General features: G+C 42.9%; 1 protein-coding gene across 1 annotated transcript in view; it reads right to left on the bottom strand.

Moving 5' to 3' along the window:
* Nucleotides 1-18,774, bottom strand: part of NELL1 (neural EGFL like 1) — a 3,594,225-nt gene that overhangs the window by 2,598,259 nt on the left and 977,192 nt on the right. The window contains exon 11 of the mRNA XM_085643606.1: nucleotides 5,090-5,189. Within this exon, the coding sequence (XP_085499732.1) occupies nucleotides 5,090-5,189 (100 nt within the window). The remainder of the gene's footprint in view (nucleotides 1-5,089; nucleotides 5,190-18,774) is intronic.

Raw genomic sequence — 18,774 nt, 5'->3', positions numbered from 1 at the left:
GTTTTAAATGCCCTGGTAGTGACAAACTCCTAAATTAATTTTTCACTACTGCAAAACCTTTCCACCTCCGGGTATTGTTACGCTTTAGAAATTCTTTTCACTTTAAAGCCTATCTCTTCTGTAGGATAACATTGGGTTACCTTATTATATTTAATATGTGATAACTTTCAATTGGGAGGAAGTAGGAATCGTGAGCTTGGCATATAAAGAATTGTAATTTAAAACCCTCTTTAATGGTAAAGTTGGATTTTAACTCCAATTTTAAAAATGCTACTTTTAAAAAGTTGGCATTTTCTTGTTCCAACCATTTGGTACCTGCAGCCTGTATTCTGGATCACATGACTAGGTGCACTTGCAGTTGGTCTTTGTTTATTGCTCCCAGACAGTGAGACCAGGGGGAATAGGTGTCGGCAGCTACATCGTATGCAAATATATCAAATGTTTACCTCCTTAATAACTTAAATGGATCCAGCTCTCCTGGCACCCCATTGACTCCCCTACACAATTGTATCCCATTTCTGTTTACAATGAGCCTGTTGAGGAGAAACCACCTGTAACAGAATACTTTGCATGCATATTTCTAATGACATTGTGCTGGTGGTTAACTAATTTACAGCTTATCAATGACTAAGTTGACCTCCTGTGTACTTCAGATGTACATTTCTCTCATTTCGTTGAACATATGACATCATCAATATCACATTGTGTCTCATCATCAACACAACTTCTTTTATAAACAACCCTTGATGGTCACTCTCCTTCCCATCCTGCCTACTTGTTGAACTACCATAACACAGCTAAGGTGCTGTTACAATGATCCAGCACTGCTACTTTAAAGGGGCCGAGTCAGACTTCAATTTGTTTACCATGATTTCTAGAATTCCTACTACACAGAGAGGCCAGCTGCATTTTTAACCCTACTTAAGAGTAGGAGAATGACCCGCCACCCCTTTCCTATGAAGGTTTGTCAGGACACACGCCTAATACTGAAAATCAAGTACATTTATATTCCACACCTTACATCATACTCTTAAGAATGCTTCTACTGAGGACACTACTACATTCAGTGAGGAAGTACAAGGGTGAAGGTGGTTTTTAGTGTAAGGGGGTATTGGTACACAGGATAAGGCTAAGGGATATTGATATGTTTCGGGTTCGCCTTTGGAATAGGATTAAGAGATGTTTTGGTTAGAAATAGGCTTAGCCGTATCTTTAGAACGAGGATGGAAGAGGTATAGGGTCACGGTTCAAATGTGAATTAGTCGTGCTGTCAGTTTAACATTGGGTTTGGGTTAAGCCTGATATTAAGGTTATTGTAAGATGTGGCGTTAGGCTCAGTGTTAACGTTAGGGTCAGGGTTAACTGTAGGGTTGTTGCACTACGGTGAGCTTCACTTTATGAATTTAGGTTTTAGGCTAATACATTTGGGTTTGTACTTAGCGTATTCGATGTAGTACAATTTTCGCAATTGGCTGCTCTCTACTGGTTATTTTATTACAGTGGAATCTAAGGAGCGGCATTTTATTGTAGTTGGATTCCTCTAAGCAATATACAGTCAGTTTCCTGGTCCTCCATCTGCTATTGTCAGAGTCAGACCGGACAATTTGCAGGACAGTCTGTGTTTGATGTCCACTCCAGTAAGCAGTTGCTCATACATCAATGTGTGCACCATGTCGTGTTTAAGTGCCGGTTGTGCCCCTAAAGAAACGCGAACGTTCTGAATTCCAGAAGATGGATAAAGAATGGTTGACAAGGAAACTAGTAGCAACCACATTAAACTGAAAAATTGTAACCTTTTCATGAGGGTTATAGGAAAGGTCACGACCAACTACCGTGAAGACTTTATTCCCAAACCAATTTACAAAATTATGGAATTAGGTACAAGACAAGCTCAAAGATGAGTTGCCTAAGAGACAGCTACTGCCACTACAAAGTCTAGACCACGGCTTCCTCTGCGCTATGGATGTGCACAGCTAATGGAGGTGTGGGGGCAGCTAGTGAGAGGTATGAGCAGTTACATTCAGGTCAGAAGCCGAGTAATTCCCTGTACACATCACAAAGAATAAACTCAGAGTGAAACAAGCAATTTTTTGCTCTAAGGACATCTCTCGTTGACAGGTGTAATTTGTTTCATCCATGCCTGCTGACAGTCAAAATCAAAAATAAAACAAACATGTGTAATGATAGTCTGACATATCTGATATAAACCTGCAGAGAAGAAGTGACTCCTTTTGAAAGGTGTTGAAATTTTGCTTTAAAAAGAAATAAACGTATTCTTTATACATATATTTAGTGTTCAAAACCAATTTCCTTAAAGTATTTTCCTGTTCAGTTATGAGTTCACCAAGCATGTATATATTCATAATATTGTATAAAATATATTTATAATATTATAAATTATAAAACTATATTAATCACAACCAATTTCCTTAAAGTATTACCCTTTTTCAGTTATCAGGTCACCAACTAGAATATATGTATATTATAAATTATACAATTATATTATAATATAAGATAGATTATTAAATCAAATATTATAATATGTGTTAGAGATAATTACTATAAGAAAGAGAAGTACTACATGCCACAAGTGTCCTCCTTCAGATATTCCACTTCAGCTTCACTTGCTGACCTGCCCTAACCTTCGGCCGGCGTGGTGGTAGAAGACGGATAGGTGCAGGGTGCAGGCCATATAGGGCAACCATGTTTCACGCTTCAGTATTTCAAACAGCTGTGAGGCTCATATGCAGCCCCAACACCAACACATTTTTGGATATTCTCTTAGTGGCCCTTAACATTTGCACAAATTTGAAGGTGCACTCTTCCTGCACATGAAGACCAATGTTAATACTGCGGGTGCGTGTCGATTTCTTGAGTACTGATTGCCTCCCATGGTCCACTTGGTCAGAGGCAGGCTAAATACACCAGCACACCCCCAGTCCTCCACATTTGAGGTTCAGGGAGTGAATTTTACATGGTGGACCTTAACATGCCTTTACAGGGACATTTTACAATTTCTTTTATATCCCATATGCAAGATTAGAAAAAACTGCGAAAGCCAATGTTCATTCATGTACTAAGTGCTTGTGTGTATTTCTTCAAAACAGGCAGGCAGGATATGTGCCCCCAGTCAGAATGATTGAATTCTCCGAACCTGCAACACTCCAGGGTCACTCCCAAGCGCATGTTTGCAGTTGGAAACCTGTGTGTACAGAACCTGAGTGGCTCTAATACAGCTCAGTTTGAACACTTGGAAGTTGTTGTTGAAGCTGGGGCAGTGCACACAAAGTGTATTTTGGTGCATGTAGGGACTGGAGGAAAAACCTACGTATACTAGGTTCTTGTGAAATCTGAACAGCTCTTTAAAGTTTCTATAACTAATGCAATTTAAGTATGGCTAGCCGGAATTTTAGAAAGTAAAATCGAAAACCTTTTGGAAACGAAGTGTTACTCTGATTACTACCCTAAGGCGACTGCTGTAAATAAATGCTACACTGAACGCTATGTGTCATTATTAAGAATCTGCAAAACATTGCAACCAAAAGATAAGCCCAGGGCTTCATGGCCTCCAGGAAACCCTCTCCCAGCCATCAAGCACACGTACACTGGACAACCCCACCTCAAGATCTATGTGAGAAGAAAATCAGTTTAGGACAAGATCTAAACTATTCATAACAATATCTCAGAAGGCAATAAACTGATGTTACTGACAGAGAAGTCTATGGGATCTGACGAGCAGGTCTCTCTTGTCACCATTACTGCTGGCCCTCACACCCTGGTGGTTGAAGCTATTTTAACCGTACTCTCTTATGGGTCAGATGCTCGGTAATGTAAATGTAAATTGATACTTGTATAGCGCACTACTCACCCGCAAGGGTCTCAAGGCGCTTGTACGAATACCGATGTGGAACCCATCCTGGCTTTCCCTGTGAGGCATCCACTCCTGGGCACCCCCAAGGTGGAGGCCAGGCATCCTTAGCATTGTGGGGGCCGTTGTGGAGATTAAGCAAGCTTTTGCCCAGAGTTGCAGAGTGGGACTCCATGATTGGAATAGGCACCGAGGTGAGAATTATCATGTCCGTGGAATTTTTGAGCCCAAGACCCACCGAGGCAGGGAATTGAACCCTGGTCCCGAGCTAGACCTCTGCATCAGGGTCTGCCGCTCTAATCATTGAGCCACACTTCTCCGGTGCTTTACAAACGACAGCAACAGGTGTAGTATAGCTCTACGCTGCCTGAGCTGCCCAGCACTCTTAATCACACTGCTTAAAAAGCCTAACCACAATCCATCCAGGGGTAACTGACCCATCTTAAACCTATTCTTCCACTGATAAGGCTACTGAATGAAGCCATTATGGACTGACTGTAGGCATACATTGAAGGATTCAGCCAGTCTTTCTTGCATTAGAGGCTCTGGAGTAGCCCTAGAAGTGGAACATGTCAAAGGTGGCCACTGCTTCTCAGCTTCAGGCCCAGCACTGAGGAACCCCCTGCGACCTTCAAACACGCGGGGCAACAGCATTTCAGAACCTACACTTGACCCATGGATGAAATATAAAACCTAGGTCACTATCAGTGCAGCCATAAAGCGCCTCGAAGCAATTTGATTTACAATATTTATTGTGCTTGAAATGACAGCTCATTAAATGATAGAACATAGTTCCCAGGGTTCACCTTTAGGTAAGTAGTGGAGTTCTATGTCCTAACACAAACAGAAGGTGGAACTGACTATCCTTCACCAACAAGAACTATTTTCAAGATTTGATTTAAAATGACTTGCGAGGCCGGTTTTATCATCTGACAACAACGGCCTTCACATTTTTCTCATCTTCCCTAATTGGTTTGTACAGGTACACGGATTATTCTGTGCACATTTCCCTCCAAAGCATTCTTTTATTTTCCATCGAATTCATTCCATGTAGGGTTCGTTAATCACATGCATATTTTAAATAAAAAAGGCTGCCCGAGGAAAGCAAACATGCATTGAAACCACCTTCCCAGGAATAAATATTCAAGTATGTCTGCAGCAAAACCGAAGGTTAATCTTTTGATTTGAAACAAAAAAATCAAAAATCTGAATTTTGCTTACCTTTGCATACACTGCAACACTGGTGTTCCGGCAGAATGTGATTGTTTTCGGTGCAGTTCAAAGGCGGGCACGTCTCTGTTACTTTGACTAAAACTCCATTCTGTAAGTAAATGAAGTAAAGAAAATGATACCGGCACGAAGGCATACATCACACATTTAGACAATAGACAGGGGTCAAACAATTTCCAATATACCGCTCTGGAATAGCAAATGTAATCAACTGACAAGCAGCAGATGGTTCATGCTGTGCACAATCACATCCCTTCCAGGATTCATCAACTCGCTCAATCGTATGTTCAGAGTTCAGTTGCTACTTTCTGCAACCGATGACACCTAGTAATAATAGTTTAGATGCCCACAAATGCAACCCAGGATCCTAAATATCTGGATTAGTTGCCAGTAATCTTCCTCACTCCAAATCTCTATTCCTTATCCCAGTACTTACTAAATGTGAGGGATCCCGCCTCTTCGATCTGGCTTCCCGCTACCTAATCTATTAATTTATGTTTGTCTATTTCTCTATTCGTCAATAAAGACCCTCCTCCTTTAGCTCATACAAAAAGAGCGAAATCCCAAACCTCCTCCTGGTTATCCAACCTCAACAACATTTGCTAAGAATTTCCAAGAGGAAGGGGTGGATAGTAAGTACGAGCAGCGGCCCGTGCTAGTAAGTAAAAGCAGTATGACGGGGTTGGGGTGGCGGGGGGATTCGACAGGCGACGACGAAGGAAAATTAAATAAATAAATAATTTTCCCTCGTCGTCTTCTGTCGCAAACACCCCACCCGACCCCACCGCCCCACCGCTCTTACCTGCACGCGGTGCTGCTGGTAGGTGCGCCAACGAGAACAGAGAATCTGAGTAATGAGCGTTACTAGTAAGTAATCCAGACGCAACCTCAGCTCAATTCCCCATCCGATTCCTTATTTTAAAACAAATAGCATGCCCAAGCAGAATGCCGTCTTTGCAACTAATGTCCAGGACAACAATTATAGCCAAGAGTCATGAACCAATCAACAAACTTCATATCGGTTACCAAGACTCCGTAATGCAAAAATATCATAGTAGTGTTAAGACAGGTATTTGCCTACCAAAAGTTCTAAAGTGTAATACTGAACCCTGGGTATGGGTCAATCTGTAATAAGTGCCTATTGGTAACTGATCCTGAAAACATGAACAGAACAGAGTCTTACGCCTGGCAAAATGTCTACCACTGGAAAACCAAACCTTTGACACATTTCCTGGAATAATGATAACATAAATTCCTTGAAGCAAGAAGATTCCTTGCTCAGATCGCCTTCCAAAAGTTGTCCCTTGCTTGAAGTTGAATTACCCTGAGAGAGAAAAGATCTATTCCTGCCGATGGCATGATCTGAAAAGCTATTATTTTCAAAGATCAGGAACGTATCCCAAACTAGTGAATTGTACCACACTGGTAATCCAAGCATTTTGACTACAAAGGCATGATGTCTTAATTAGCTTTTCCTCCCATGTAGTAGGACACCACATCTCACCGTTATTATTTTTATTAACAGCATTTACTGAGTGCATAGCTACCCTAAGGAATCCCAGCCTTTGCTTGTGAGTTTAAGAAATTGGGTTGTTGGTTGACTGGGGTGTGATCCCTGGTCAAGCAACAAGTCTAATCCTTGTTAGGGTAAAGCACAAACAAGCCCACAATTAACATGTGCTCAACCTCCTGGTAGCTTGGCACAGAGCAGTCAGTCTGAACTCAGAAGCAATGTGTACAGCATTTGCGCAACACTTCATGCAGTAACACAGTGAAAACACACCACAATAGGAGCCCACAACAGAATTAGGAAAACAGAGTAATTTTGAATAAGGCAAATATTGTTAAGTGTCCGGGTAGGCCCATGTAGCGAAGCGGCTCATTTCTTACACTGCCCTCTTTTTCACAATAACAGTTCGCGTGCACAACAATATTGGATTAGTTTCTCTGAAACTACTTTGTTTACACATCTAGCTTCGCACAACATTATCACGATGCCTCGAACATCATGTGCAAGGCCCCTCTATGCACTATGCACAAATGTTGTTCTATCTTCATCCACAGGGCGACAGGGCAATCTACATATCCAAAACATCGCTAATCGATAGGCACACGCAAGGCTGCTCTCTATTATAAATAAAGAGCATCTCAAAAGATTAGCAGAGGAGGCACTTCAGCTGACACTGAGGGTCCCTGCATGCTGAGACTTCACCACGCAGCGGTCTGACATCTCTGTGAGGGGGTGTCCAGTTTGTGACCAAGACGGGCTCCTACATTCTCTCCTGCCAGGCAATGGGGTTGGATCATCACTTGGGGTATTCTTGACTTCACACCTACACACACTCTAGGTACACGCAGAGTAGGGTTTGCATAGTAGGAGTTTGCCTGATAACTGCCTTGATTATATGCCTTCATAAAGACACTGTTTTAGAACCATTGTAGAACTATATCTATCATTTACTCTGTTGGTGCTTGTAATCACTTTCACCTGCTTCTGTTTACTGATTATCGCAGCACATGTATTCTATACAAAAATATCGTTGGTTCAATAAAAATATTGAAAATGTTCCACTGTGTATTTTGTATATTTCACACGAGTGACTGAGCGAAAAGTTCAGAACTGTTTCCACGATCCATGAGGGGTCAGGGTTGCCATGTTCAGTGGTTGCCGGAAACCATTCGTTTACTGGTCAGGTTAGGGGGTTTACTGTGCCACTGTAAGCTAGCTAGTCTCCAGGCCAACATATCCTTCCGGGTGCCTAGAACCAGTCTAGGCACCTCACCCAAAGTTTATGTTGTCCAACAACTGCACATGTCATACGGATTAGTGGGAACTATACGACAACATGACCAAAATTACAAAAAATCCAATCAGTAGAATCAGAGTTATGTATTTTTAAGATTTCAGTGAAAATAGCGCCAGAAAGCACAAAGCTTCAACTGTGGATTTCTGGTAGCACTAGACTCGGATAAAGTTGTAAGTTCAGACTAACCGCGATGGAGCATAGCCCAGGTAAAGGAGCCCAGTTAGAATCGCTGAACAAAGTATCTTGAAATCTGGATTGGTGAGTGTTGAGAGGATCCATGTTGAAGATTAGTTGCACAGCTGAAGCGATATGTCAGATCCGAGAAGCAGTGAGGTCATGTGCTGTTGTCGAGGATCCCGTCAATGAGCGCTTGCGATGCATAGTCCGGTGTGAAGGATGCAAGGCTCATTTGTGGCGATGAGTCAGTACTGAAGAACTGTGAGACCGCGATGAGTAATCTGGCGTTGTCCTGAAAGGTGCCGTTGATGGGAGATATGAGAGCCAAGGGTGCGACATGCAGTCAGGTGATGCGTCGGGTCCAAGGACAGTGGCAACAATGCGGGTCTTTGTGATGGGTCCAAACCATGCAGCAGCAGAGATAGCTTGGTTCTGCTTGAGGACGCGGCACACTACAGAGGAGAAGCGTTGCATCAGGGGCAGTCTACATTAGGACCTCTAACTGATGCCTTCGTTATGATGAAGCGTGAATTTAAAGTAGATCAATTTTTGAATGAGATAGAACCTGTAACTGCCAGGAAGATTTTTTTGCAATTTCAATATGGGAAACTCCCAATTATATATATTATATCGTTTACTGCTAAAAGGGCACACAGCTTAAGGACAGTAGACTGGCTGTGCCCCTCTTGTGGAGTGTCCAAGGAAACAGTTGAGCACACCTTATGTTTCTGCCCAGACTATCTGAGTAGCAGGAAAAAATTGATTTCACCAGTGTGGCAAAACTTAGGTGTCAGGGAACATAAGGAGGTATTCAGAATTTTGAAATATGACACCAGGCAATATATAGCCTTTGCAGTCTCTCATTTTCTGTTGATGTGGAGAATAAGAAAGAAGCTGAGTATTTAGAAACATAAACTGGCATTACTGAGACAATGTGTGTGCACTAAATGTTTTATTCTATCAAAGATTATAGCATTTCATTAGTACGAGTTCATAAATTAAGACTCTAGTAGTCTTATTATGATATCTGAACAAACCCAATATATGTCACAATGAAATGAAATATTTAAATGTATGTATTGTATTTTTACTTTATTGGTTGACTAGATTTGATCAATTTAGACTACGATTTTATTAAGTACTTTTATGACAATTTGCCGAAATAAAGACTTGACTGGCTGGATATTGCCCGAGCGCCGGACCCCCAGGGACTGGCAGCACATCAGGGAAAATAAACTTTGGAAATAGATGTCAGTAGGTCAAAACTTGGGAGAAGGCGGGGACAATTTGTATTTTGCAAAGGCCTCTAAAATATCTGTGCCCCCTGCTTCCTTTCCTTCTTAGCAAGATCTTTCGGTTTGAGATTGTAGGTCTGTAAGTAGTTTGATTGTACTGTAGTTTATGACTAACAGATCTGTGTCTCCCTCACAATCCCTCGAATCACAAAGGTCCGAATCACAAAGGTGAACTCACACTTTTGTGTACGTTTACAATTCTTTGCTATTCACAAAGAGATTTACGAGTAGTATCTTTACGAGTGCAGAGTCTCTGCATATGAAAGGATAGGTCTTTTTATGTGGGGAGACTCCTCACTCGTAAAGACACTACTCGTAAATCTCTTTGTGAATCGCAAATAATCTTAAACGTACACAAAATTGTGAGTTTACCTTTGTGAATCAGGCCCAAAATGCATGCATAAAAGCCCACTAAACTTATTTGCATTTCTGAATGAAAACACATTAATAATGATGTACAGTGTTATGTCTCACAGGGGTAGACCCACAGTATCATAGCAAGTGCTTAATTTGAGCCAGTACTTGTACCTGGTGCTCACCGGCACTCAGTTTTATCGAGGCTGCCACTAATCTTTCCTTTTCAGACTTCTTTGACCCAAGCAAGAGAGAGAGAAAATACAAAATGGGGAAAAAGGGAGGAAGAAAGATAGTGACAAATGTAAGAGAGCAGGGAAGAAAAAGAACATAAAAGGGTGAGATACAGGTAAATGGAGTGTAAGACAGTGGATGAAAAAGGTATGAGGTGGAATCAAGACTACACAGCCTCAGTGTTCGGCACCCCGATATTCGATAGCGCCAACTGCAGGCTTTTGAGCAAAGCTTTGGATCCTGGCACTTATTCTGTGACACATTAGCACTGATGATTCATGGCTGATAAAAGTCCCTTTCTGAGACTCTCTATTTGAGGCAGGCGTAGCCAGTGCTACAACTCTAGTATGTCTGGCAGAAGGACCCATCCACCTTCTCACTACAGTGTGCTAACCACTCATCTGCATTTATCATGCTCATTCATTTTACTTCACAGTCGGCAACATAAGAAATAAAATATATCAAACACGCCTGGAGAGTTCATCAAACAGATTTGAAGGGCAACTCTTGTTGGTGTTGGGAAAAAAACAATTATCAGGCTTATGAAATATGCATTGAAATCCATGTGAAAGGATCACAGTTCTCAACATCAATTCAGATTGTGAGTAAAATGTCTTAGGAATAATTGCTCTTTTGAACTAATTAATCACTTCATGAATATGTAACAAAGGGCACTGAATGAAAACTCTTTCCACAATGGATTAAGGAACTTGATATGTTCATCCCCGGGATTGCGGTGCAGTCACGCATGTTAAGTGTGTGATGGGCGTATGCTGCCATGTGCCAACCAGCAAGAGCGTAAATCAATGCCTCTGAACCGTGGTGATGAAATAATACCTGGCTGGCACCAGGTGTTGATGAGAGGTAGCAGTGCCACACAGTATGTATGTGTGCAGATTTCTTTTCTTTGTTTTTTTTTTACTATTTTGTTAAACGCAAAGCTGGCCCGAGAGCACTAGAGTGCTTTACAGGAATGTCCAGAATAAGTTACATTTGTTTTATGCACAGGGAGATTAAATACGTTTCCAAATCTTGTACAAAATGTACTTACATTAAAAGTATTCTGGTCAGCAGCTTTCATCCATCGGCCGCTTAAGTTGTCATTAACATTTTGCTTCCACCCACCACAGAATACAGCGGGACAATGGGACACCCCGCTTTAATCATTGGCTCCCTTCACTCGGAGTGCTTTCACAAAGTATGAGCACATGACAAAAAAACGTGACTTGCGCCCTAGTTACCAGCAGGTTGAACTATGGGAACACCCTCTATTCCGGCATCACCAAGCAACTCCACAGACTATCACAACCCATACAGAATGCAGCAGCTTGACACATACTCAACCTCACACGCACCTCCCTCAACCTCACAGAACTCACATCACACCGCACCGCAGGAGTTCCACAGGCTCCCAATAAACAAAAGGCCAGTCCAGCCTCCTCACTAACACGCTCAAGGCACTACACAACTTAAGCCCTATCTACCTGAACGATGGTGTCTCCTTCCACCTGCGCTCTGAGGACTCCTACTCACACACATCCCGCGTATACATAGAATCAGATCCCGGGGATGGGCCATCTGTTACGTCACTCCTAAAGCGTGGAACGGCCTGCCACTTCACATCACAGCCTCGTCCTCTCTTCTTGAATTCAGCAAGACCCAGAGGATCTGGCTATTCAAATACCCACCTTGCCTTGGGCAACGTTAGGTACATGTGCCTGCGCAGTGCAAGGATACCTTAGTGGAGGATAGAGCACTATACAAATACAGATAACATAATATGCAAATGCATATAACATTGCTCACATCCACATAAAATGTCCCTTTCATTTCAGTGATGTTTGTTCCTAGGGTGCTTACATTGATTTATTTATTTGTTATATTAACTGGCAATTTATTTTCCCAGCATTTGGGTACCCAGTTAGATGGTCATTTACATTCTATTTCTATTTTAATGTTGGTGTTATAAAGTGTTTAATTGACAATTTGAATTTGGTGGTTATTTATTGTGGTCACCTTCACAAATCATAGTGAAATGCACAGCACATTTGAGAGGCTTCTTATTTTAAAACATCACTAGTAAAGCAGCCAAACAAGTGAATATTTTTTTGAAGACAGAGGTGGCACACATAGGTGGGCAATAGTTTTTTTTGTTTTATTTTTATTTTTGTGGCATGTGTCCATTAGAACCCCCTTAAAATTACATTTAGACCAGCTTGCTAAGGCCATGCCTATTGACTTTTCCCAATCTTTGCTTTGGCTTGCAGGTGCACTGCTTATTTGAAACACGTGCATACAGTGATACCCACTGTTAATTAAGAGCACCTGCACGTGGAGGTTGGCACACGCAGGTATGGATTTCTTGACCATTTGCACTTGTATGGGTTTGGACAATGGCCATGGTCAGGAATCCATCTGCCCACAGATAAGCTTTCTGCCAGCCAGCCTTCCTTCCCCTAAGCCTGCCCAAAGCAGGTGTGGTCCAATCACAGAAACAGTATAATAGAGGGAGACATCATCTGTCCCCTGTCTGTATTGCAGAACCCCTTAGAGCCACGTTCATGCACAGCATGCTGCACGTCTATGTCTACTCCTCTGTTAGGGGTGGCCAGCCTAAAAACATAATTTTCCGAGATCAAACCCTTTAAGGCTCATCCCTTGAGATACAGTTGAATCAAGGGTACAGGGCTATAGACCAGCAGATACCAACACTGTGCATTGACGTGTAACATTTAGTGTATACGTTTACGTCTTGCTGCAAGTAGGCACTCTAATGTGTCTGACCATTTGCCAACATCTCTCTAAGGATACCTGACATGCAGGGCTGCTGGATCGAGAACCCATAGCAGCCTTGGCAGAAATGTTAATGATAGCACCACATTACACTGAGGGGTGGCACCCACAGATGCTCAAGTAGGTCTCAGCTGCTCATTGTGTCTGGTTACTGTTCATGATGCCAGTAGTAGGGCTATTGCTCATCATACCATGTACATACACACTATAGCTATGATTAAATTAACATTACCATGGTACTTAAAGCCACCCTGCCTTACTGGCATTCACTCAGTTGTGTAAAGCAGCAATCCCATTCCATGGCCATATTATTCTTGTATATAAGGCACCATGCCATATAGATCCTGTTCCTGTATTTAAAGAGCCACTGGTTTTGCAAAAGCCACATAATTCATTACCATGCCATACGTCACGTTACTCTGATATGATAAGCACAATGCGATACATTGTCCTTTATTTTAGTGTCACACGTCAAAATGCCATAGCCATACCAGTATCCGCATTGTCCTTCCTTATGCAGAAAGTACCATTTCCACACCAGGATCTACATTGCCCTAATGTGAATCCCCATCCATGGCCAAGCCACACCTCACACTGATTAGTTATATACTCTACCAATGCCACAACATAATCAATATTCAACTGGAAAGCCCCATGGAATATCCAAATTTTTCCTCCATGTAAATCCCCACGTCTGTACCAGAATCGAAACTGGCATAATATCAATGGCGGATGGTGAACGTTGAAAGTGCAGAGAATAATACTTTCCCCGAGTAAGCAAGTGCAATGAGCAACACGTCTACTAGGAGATTTGGACGGAGCTGGGGGTCTGCCCTACAAAATAAAAATAATCAGGTGCAAATGAATCGCAATGCTTACGCTTACCACACTTTTTTCAAAATGTTCCATGCCACCTCTTCCCCCATATGTTAATTGTATCCAATGTGCCCTTGTCAGCATTTTGTCCTCATGGGTGTCACCACTGTGTCATTGGTGGCCCCTGATGACAAGAATTACATATAATATGCCAGAATTATTATTTTGCTATTAATGTTACTCTAATGGCATGGGTGATCCATTTGTTAAGAATTACCTTCAGCATGTCAGGGCCAGCATTTTCTAATAGTTTTCCCTCTCACATGCCTCAGTTATCCTCTATTAGGACAATTACTTTCTCCAAAATGCCAGCAGAAACATTTTGTCATAGGTGCCCAATATACCAAGAATTGCCTCCAGTAGTTCAGGGCCTGGATTTTGCCTTAGGGTCCCTCCCTTATGCCAAGAATTACCTCCAATACGCCAGGGCCACAATACTGCCACAGGTGTTCACCTATTGTCACTCAAGAAGAAAGAAAACATATTCCCAAACCTTTTCAGGGATGGCGCCCAGAATATGGAATGCTCTACCCTCAGAAACCAGACTTAATCCCTCTACGGCATCTTTAACCCCTTCAGTGCCCCGCCCTTTCCCCCTCCTGTGCCGGGCGTTACATTAGCGGGCGGGGTTCATGACGAGATTGTCTCGTCATGGACACAGCGCAACCGTGCTCCATGACGAGACTATCTCGTCATGGGCACAGAAGAGGTTAAAAAAAGAAGTGAAATCGCTTCTCATGGCTAAATTCACTTGAGCATGTACTACTGTTATATTGCTACCCAACATATCTTCTACATAGAACCTTTCATTGTCTATTGTCCAGCCAGATTTCCTGGATACTGTACCTATATTTTGCTTGATATACATTGAATGTTATGTTATGTACATATACCCATGTATCTATGTTAGGAATTTTATACTATCATTGACCAGCATTGAACCTTATGATATTTCCTTGTATTTATGTAACTATGACACCTACCCTGTAAAGCGCTCTGATACCCGCAAGGGCCTGGTTCGCGCTATATAAAACTTTCAAATAAATAAATAAAACTCAAACACTAACTTGCATTACCTTCACCCTTAAGCATACTCCCTCATTGAAACTCCCTCACTCATTCACACTTACGCATACTCACTCTCATTCACTGTTACTCACTCATTCATGCATGCTTTCACACACAGACTCACTTATCTGCCCTCCCTTTGTCAAAATCCCTCACTCTTACTCCCTCGGTCTCAATCATACTCAATTTCACTCGCTGAGAAACACACTCACTCCTTCACTGATTTGCACTCAGTTTCATTCACGCACACACAAACACCCTAGCACTATCATCACACAAAACCAGAATAGCTACACTGGACCTGTTTTGTGTTTACTTACCTTGCACCCTCTGCTGGCTACCCTTCCAAAGGGAGCCCCAGGGCAGGAACCCAGTGTTGAATCTATGACTAATATGAACCAACAAACATGATGCTTGTGGAGCAGATGGAGCAACAGGATTAATGAGGGGGAGACCTGCCTTAAGCATTCTAGGGCTGGAAGCTCAATCCTCCATGTAGCAGGGATGTGGCTTGAGCTCCTCCTCATGGCTCTATGTGGACACGTTGGGCACACAGATGCACTGATTAGTACCACGACAACCTAATGTTAGCAGATATTCTGTGCTGCCTGAGGCATGCAAAATGTCAGCCTATTATTATGGATGGTGCCTATGAGAGGGGACCATAGTTGAGTTGGGTCGCTCAAAAATGCATATTCTAGACATCCATTTGCTGGGTGCTATCTTCTTAATCAGCACTATTAGATGGGTCATGGATCAGTCACCTCAGCCCCGTCTGCTCCTGTCATGATGGGATGGCCTGTGCACAAGCAGTGTTCATGAAAACAAACATTTGTGTTTTCATAAAAACTGCCAAACAAAATAAACAGCAGTGCAGAGGCTTGGGTCATTATGTGGCAGCTCAGAGGGGGAGCACATTTTCCAAGCACCCTTGTTGATGAGCCACCACTGCAAAATATATTCATTAAAATGCTATGCCATATTGTGCTTTGTGATGGCATGCCCTTCCATAGGTCTGTACTCATCAAATGCTTGTTACAGGGCAGCAGAGGCAACAGGCACTGCCAGGCTCCGGTGGTTGTCTATGAGTGCTTGCTCGCATCAGTATGCATGCTCGTCAGGGGAGGCTGGTACCCTTGGAAGCGGTGAGGTTAGCAAAGCGCCCTACCACTTTCCCAAAAACTAAAGTAGACAACCCCTCCCTCCTGAAACCCAAAGTAAAATAACCCCTTCCTCCAAAAGCCCAAATAAACACAACACCTTCCTCCAAAACCCCAAAACTAAACAAACTAATTACATGCATTACACATTTAATACATAAAAAGTAAAAGTAAATTGCACATACCCACGTGCTACGATGCATCCTCCTCTGTGTTATCCTGCAGTCTGTGGTAGGAAGAGCTCCCCTAATCAATCCAAACACTGCACTCATGCTGTTAACCATTAAGAGAGGAGCAGCCGAATTGGATGGAGGCGGTTGCATTGTTGGATGCCTATGATTGCTTTCCACCCAGCTGTCTAAGACAGCTCAGTGGAGAGCTGCAAAGTGCGCATGCCACTTTGGCCGGCGTAAGACAGCTGGCCGAACTGCCGTGTGCTTTGCAGTCTCGGGCCAGTCCTCCATGCTGCCAATCGGCAGCAGAGGACACCCCCCCACCCCCATTTTTCCTGGCTTTGGGGCAGGCTGGCGGCTACTTTGAGCCACGCTAAGTGTTCAAAATAAAATGGCAATGAAATAATTTCAGTGCCCCCCCAAAAGAAACCGCTGCTGGTGCCCATAGCGTATCTCAGTGCATTCTCCCACAATGACGAGACTGTGCTTTCCCATCTCCTGCTAGCATCAGGGGCTTCTTTATTTTATTTTATTCAAGAGACTGAAGACTTTTTTGCAATCTGACTCCTGGCCACTAGGCACTCCTGATGAAACATCTATCTCACATGTTACGTGATGCATCCATATGGCCGACTACCCCATATACATGGTATGCCTCAAATCTATGATCAACCAAAACTATCCTTTGAAAGCGATTACTCAATGCATTCTTGTTAAACTCAGGCCTGCATCACAGTATGGAGCAGATACATATGCAGTGCAAATCAAGAGGTAATAATCAAGGCTTCCTCAATTACACTTTGGTGACTAATTTAGTAAGCAGCATTAAATTCGCCCCAATATGATATTAATATTCATGAATCTTGAGCTCTGCAAGGTATAATGATCTATTTTTGGTCTTGATCCGTCGTGTCATCAGTCGTCCATCACTGGGAAGTTGGGAGGGGAGGAGGCTAGGTGGAGCAGATTCTGAAGTTCATTGATCGTTTGTCGTTTCCTAATTTCCATGTCCCGGAAAAAAAATGATGTACCTGACAAAGTAGAAACCATCATGATCGTCAAGAGTGTGACTAACAACAGGACACCTCTGGGTTGTAAAACCTTAATAATCAATGTCTTCGGCAGGCCGTACAGGTTTTACGTGCTTGTAAATGATGACTCTCTTCCTACGGTTAGTTGGAGGAGTTTTCAATCTCTAGTTTTTGAATCCCCTGCCACCTGTTTCTTATTGGGAAGCTGAGCTTCCCAGGGCTGGTGTGAGGAACATCACCCTGTTCTTTTTCAAGGGTATGTGGTTGTCTGTTGTGAAGGCAGCACAGTTCTAGACGAGGCTTGCAAAGAAGTCGAATGCAGAAAGGTTGCTTCCAACGCTCTTATATTGAAGCAGACTAGTTAACAGGGGTATTAGAGAGGATGTTACTGCAATGCACTATGGGAATATCCTACCTGTTGGCTGGATTGCATGTAAAATAATCTATCCAGGTGCTACTCTGCAGTATATTCAGCTGCCAATGAGATTAACAAAGGCAGCAGAGCACAGGTGTGGAACCACTGCTTTATTTGAGCTGGTGGTCTGCACTGGCACTTAACTGTCAACACCGGCGCTTAGAGCACAAAAATGACCAAAAGGTATTGGAGTGCTTTTCATGAGCCCCAATTAAAGACACATTCATTTTTTGTAGGCACAGGGAGATTACGTCATTTGCCCAGAATCATAGGATGTTGGGACTCAAACCTGGTTCCCCAGCTCCAAAGTTGGCAGCTCTGGCTGTTACGCTGCACCCTCTCCCCACTTGTAGGGTTCATGGTTAGTAGTTAGTTTTGCTAATGGTTGCACTAATCGGAGCAATGGGCAATTACAATTACAATAGACTAGTGAAGCTGCCTCTTGACGAGAGCCCCAGAACTTATTGTGTCACAATTAACCACTGTGTGGCACCAGAGCATTGCCCAAACAGTGTGATGTATGTCGCAAATAACCACTGTGTGGTACCAGAGCATTGCCCAAACAGTGTGATGTATGTCGCAAATAACCACTGTGTGGTACCAGAGCATTGCCCAAACAGTGTGATGTATGTCACAATTAACCACTGTGTGGTACCAGAGCATTGCCCAAACAGTGTGATGTATGTCACAATTAACCACTGTGTGGTACCAGAGCATTGCCCAAACAGTGTGATGTATGTCGCAAATAACCACTGTGTGGTACCAGAGCTTTGCCCAAACAGTGTGATGTATGTCACAATTAACCACTGTGTGGTACCAGAGCTTTGCCCAAACAGTGTGATGTATGTCACAATTAACCACTGTGTGGTACCAGAGCATTGCCCAAACAGTGTGATGTATGTCACAATTAACCACTGTGTGGTACCAGAGCATTGCTCAAACAGTGTGAAGTATGTCGCAAATAACCACTGTGTGGTACCAGAGCATTGCCCAAACAGTGTGATGTATGTTGGTGAGGCTCACAGCATGGTCCGCCCTAACAGTGTACCATGACAATAGGACACACTCTGGCCGATCACTAAGCATAAGGTTCACCACTAAACTAAACCCATTAGTAAGATGGTCCCCTGCAGCCGACTGGTCATAGGTGCGCCCTAGAGTATTTTCTGCCAGAGGAAGAAGCCTGGGGTACTGGTTTAGCAGCATCAACCAACTCGACCGGTTGGACACACTCGATGAACCATCTAGGCATGAGTTAAGCACAACAATATCCCCTCCGTGGGACGACTCCTA

The sequence above is a fragment of the Triturus cristatus genome, chromosome 3_1 (genome assembly GCF_964204655.1).
Source record: "Triturus cristatus chromosome 3_1, aTriCri1.1, whole genome shotgun sequence".
Taxonomy (NCBI): domain Eukaryota; kingdom Metazoa; phylum Chordata; class Amphibia; order Caudata; family Salamandridae; genus Triturus; species Triturus cristatus.
The sequence above is the reverse complement of the archived record's forward strand: the minus strand, read 5'-3'. Positions and strand labels throughout refer to the sequence as shown.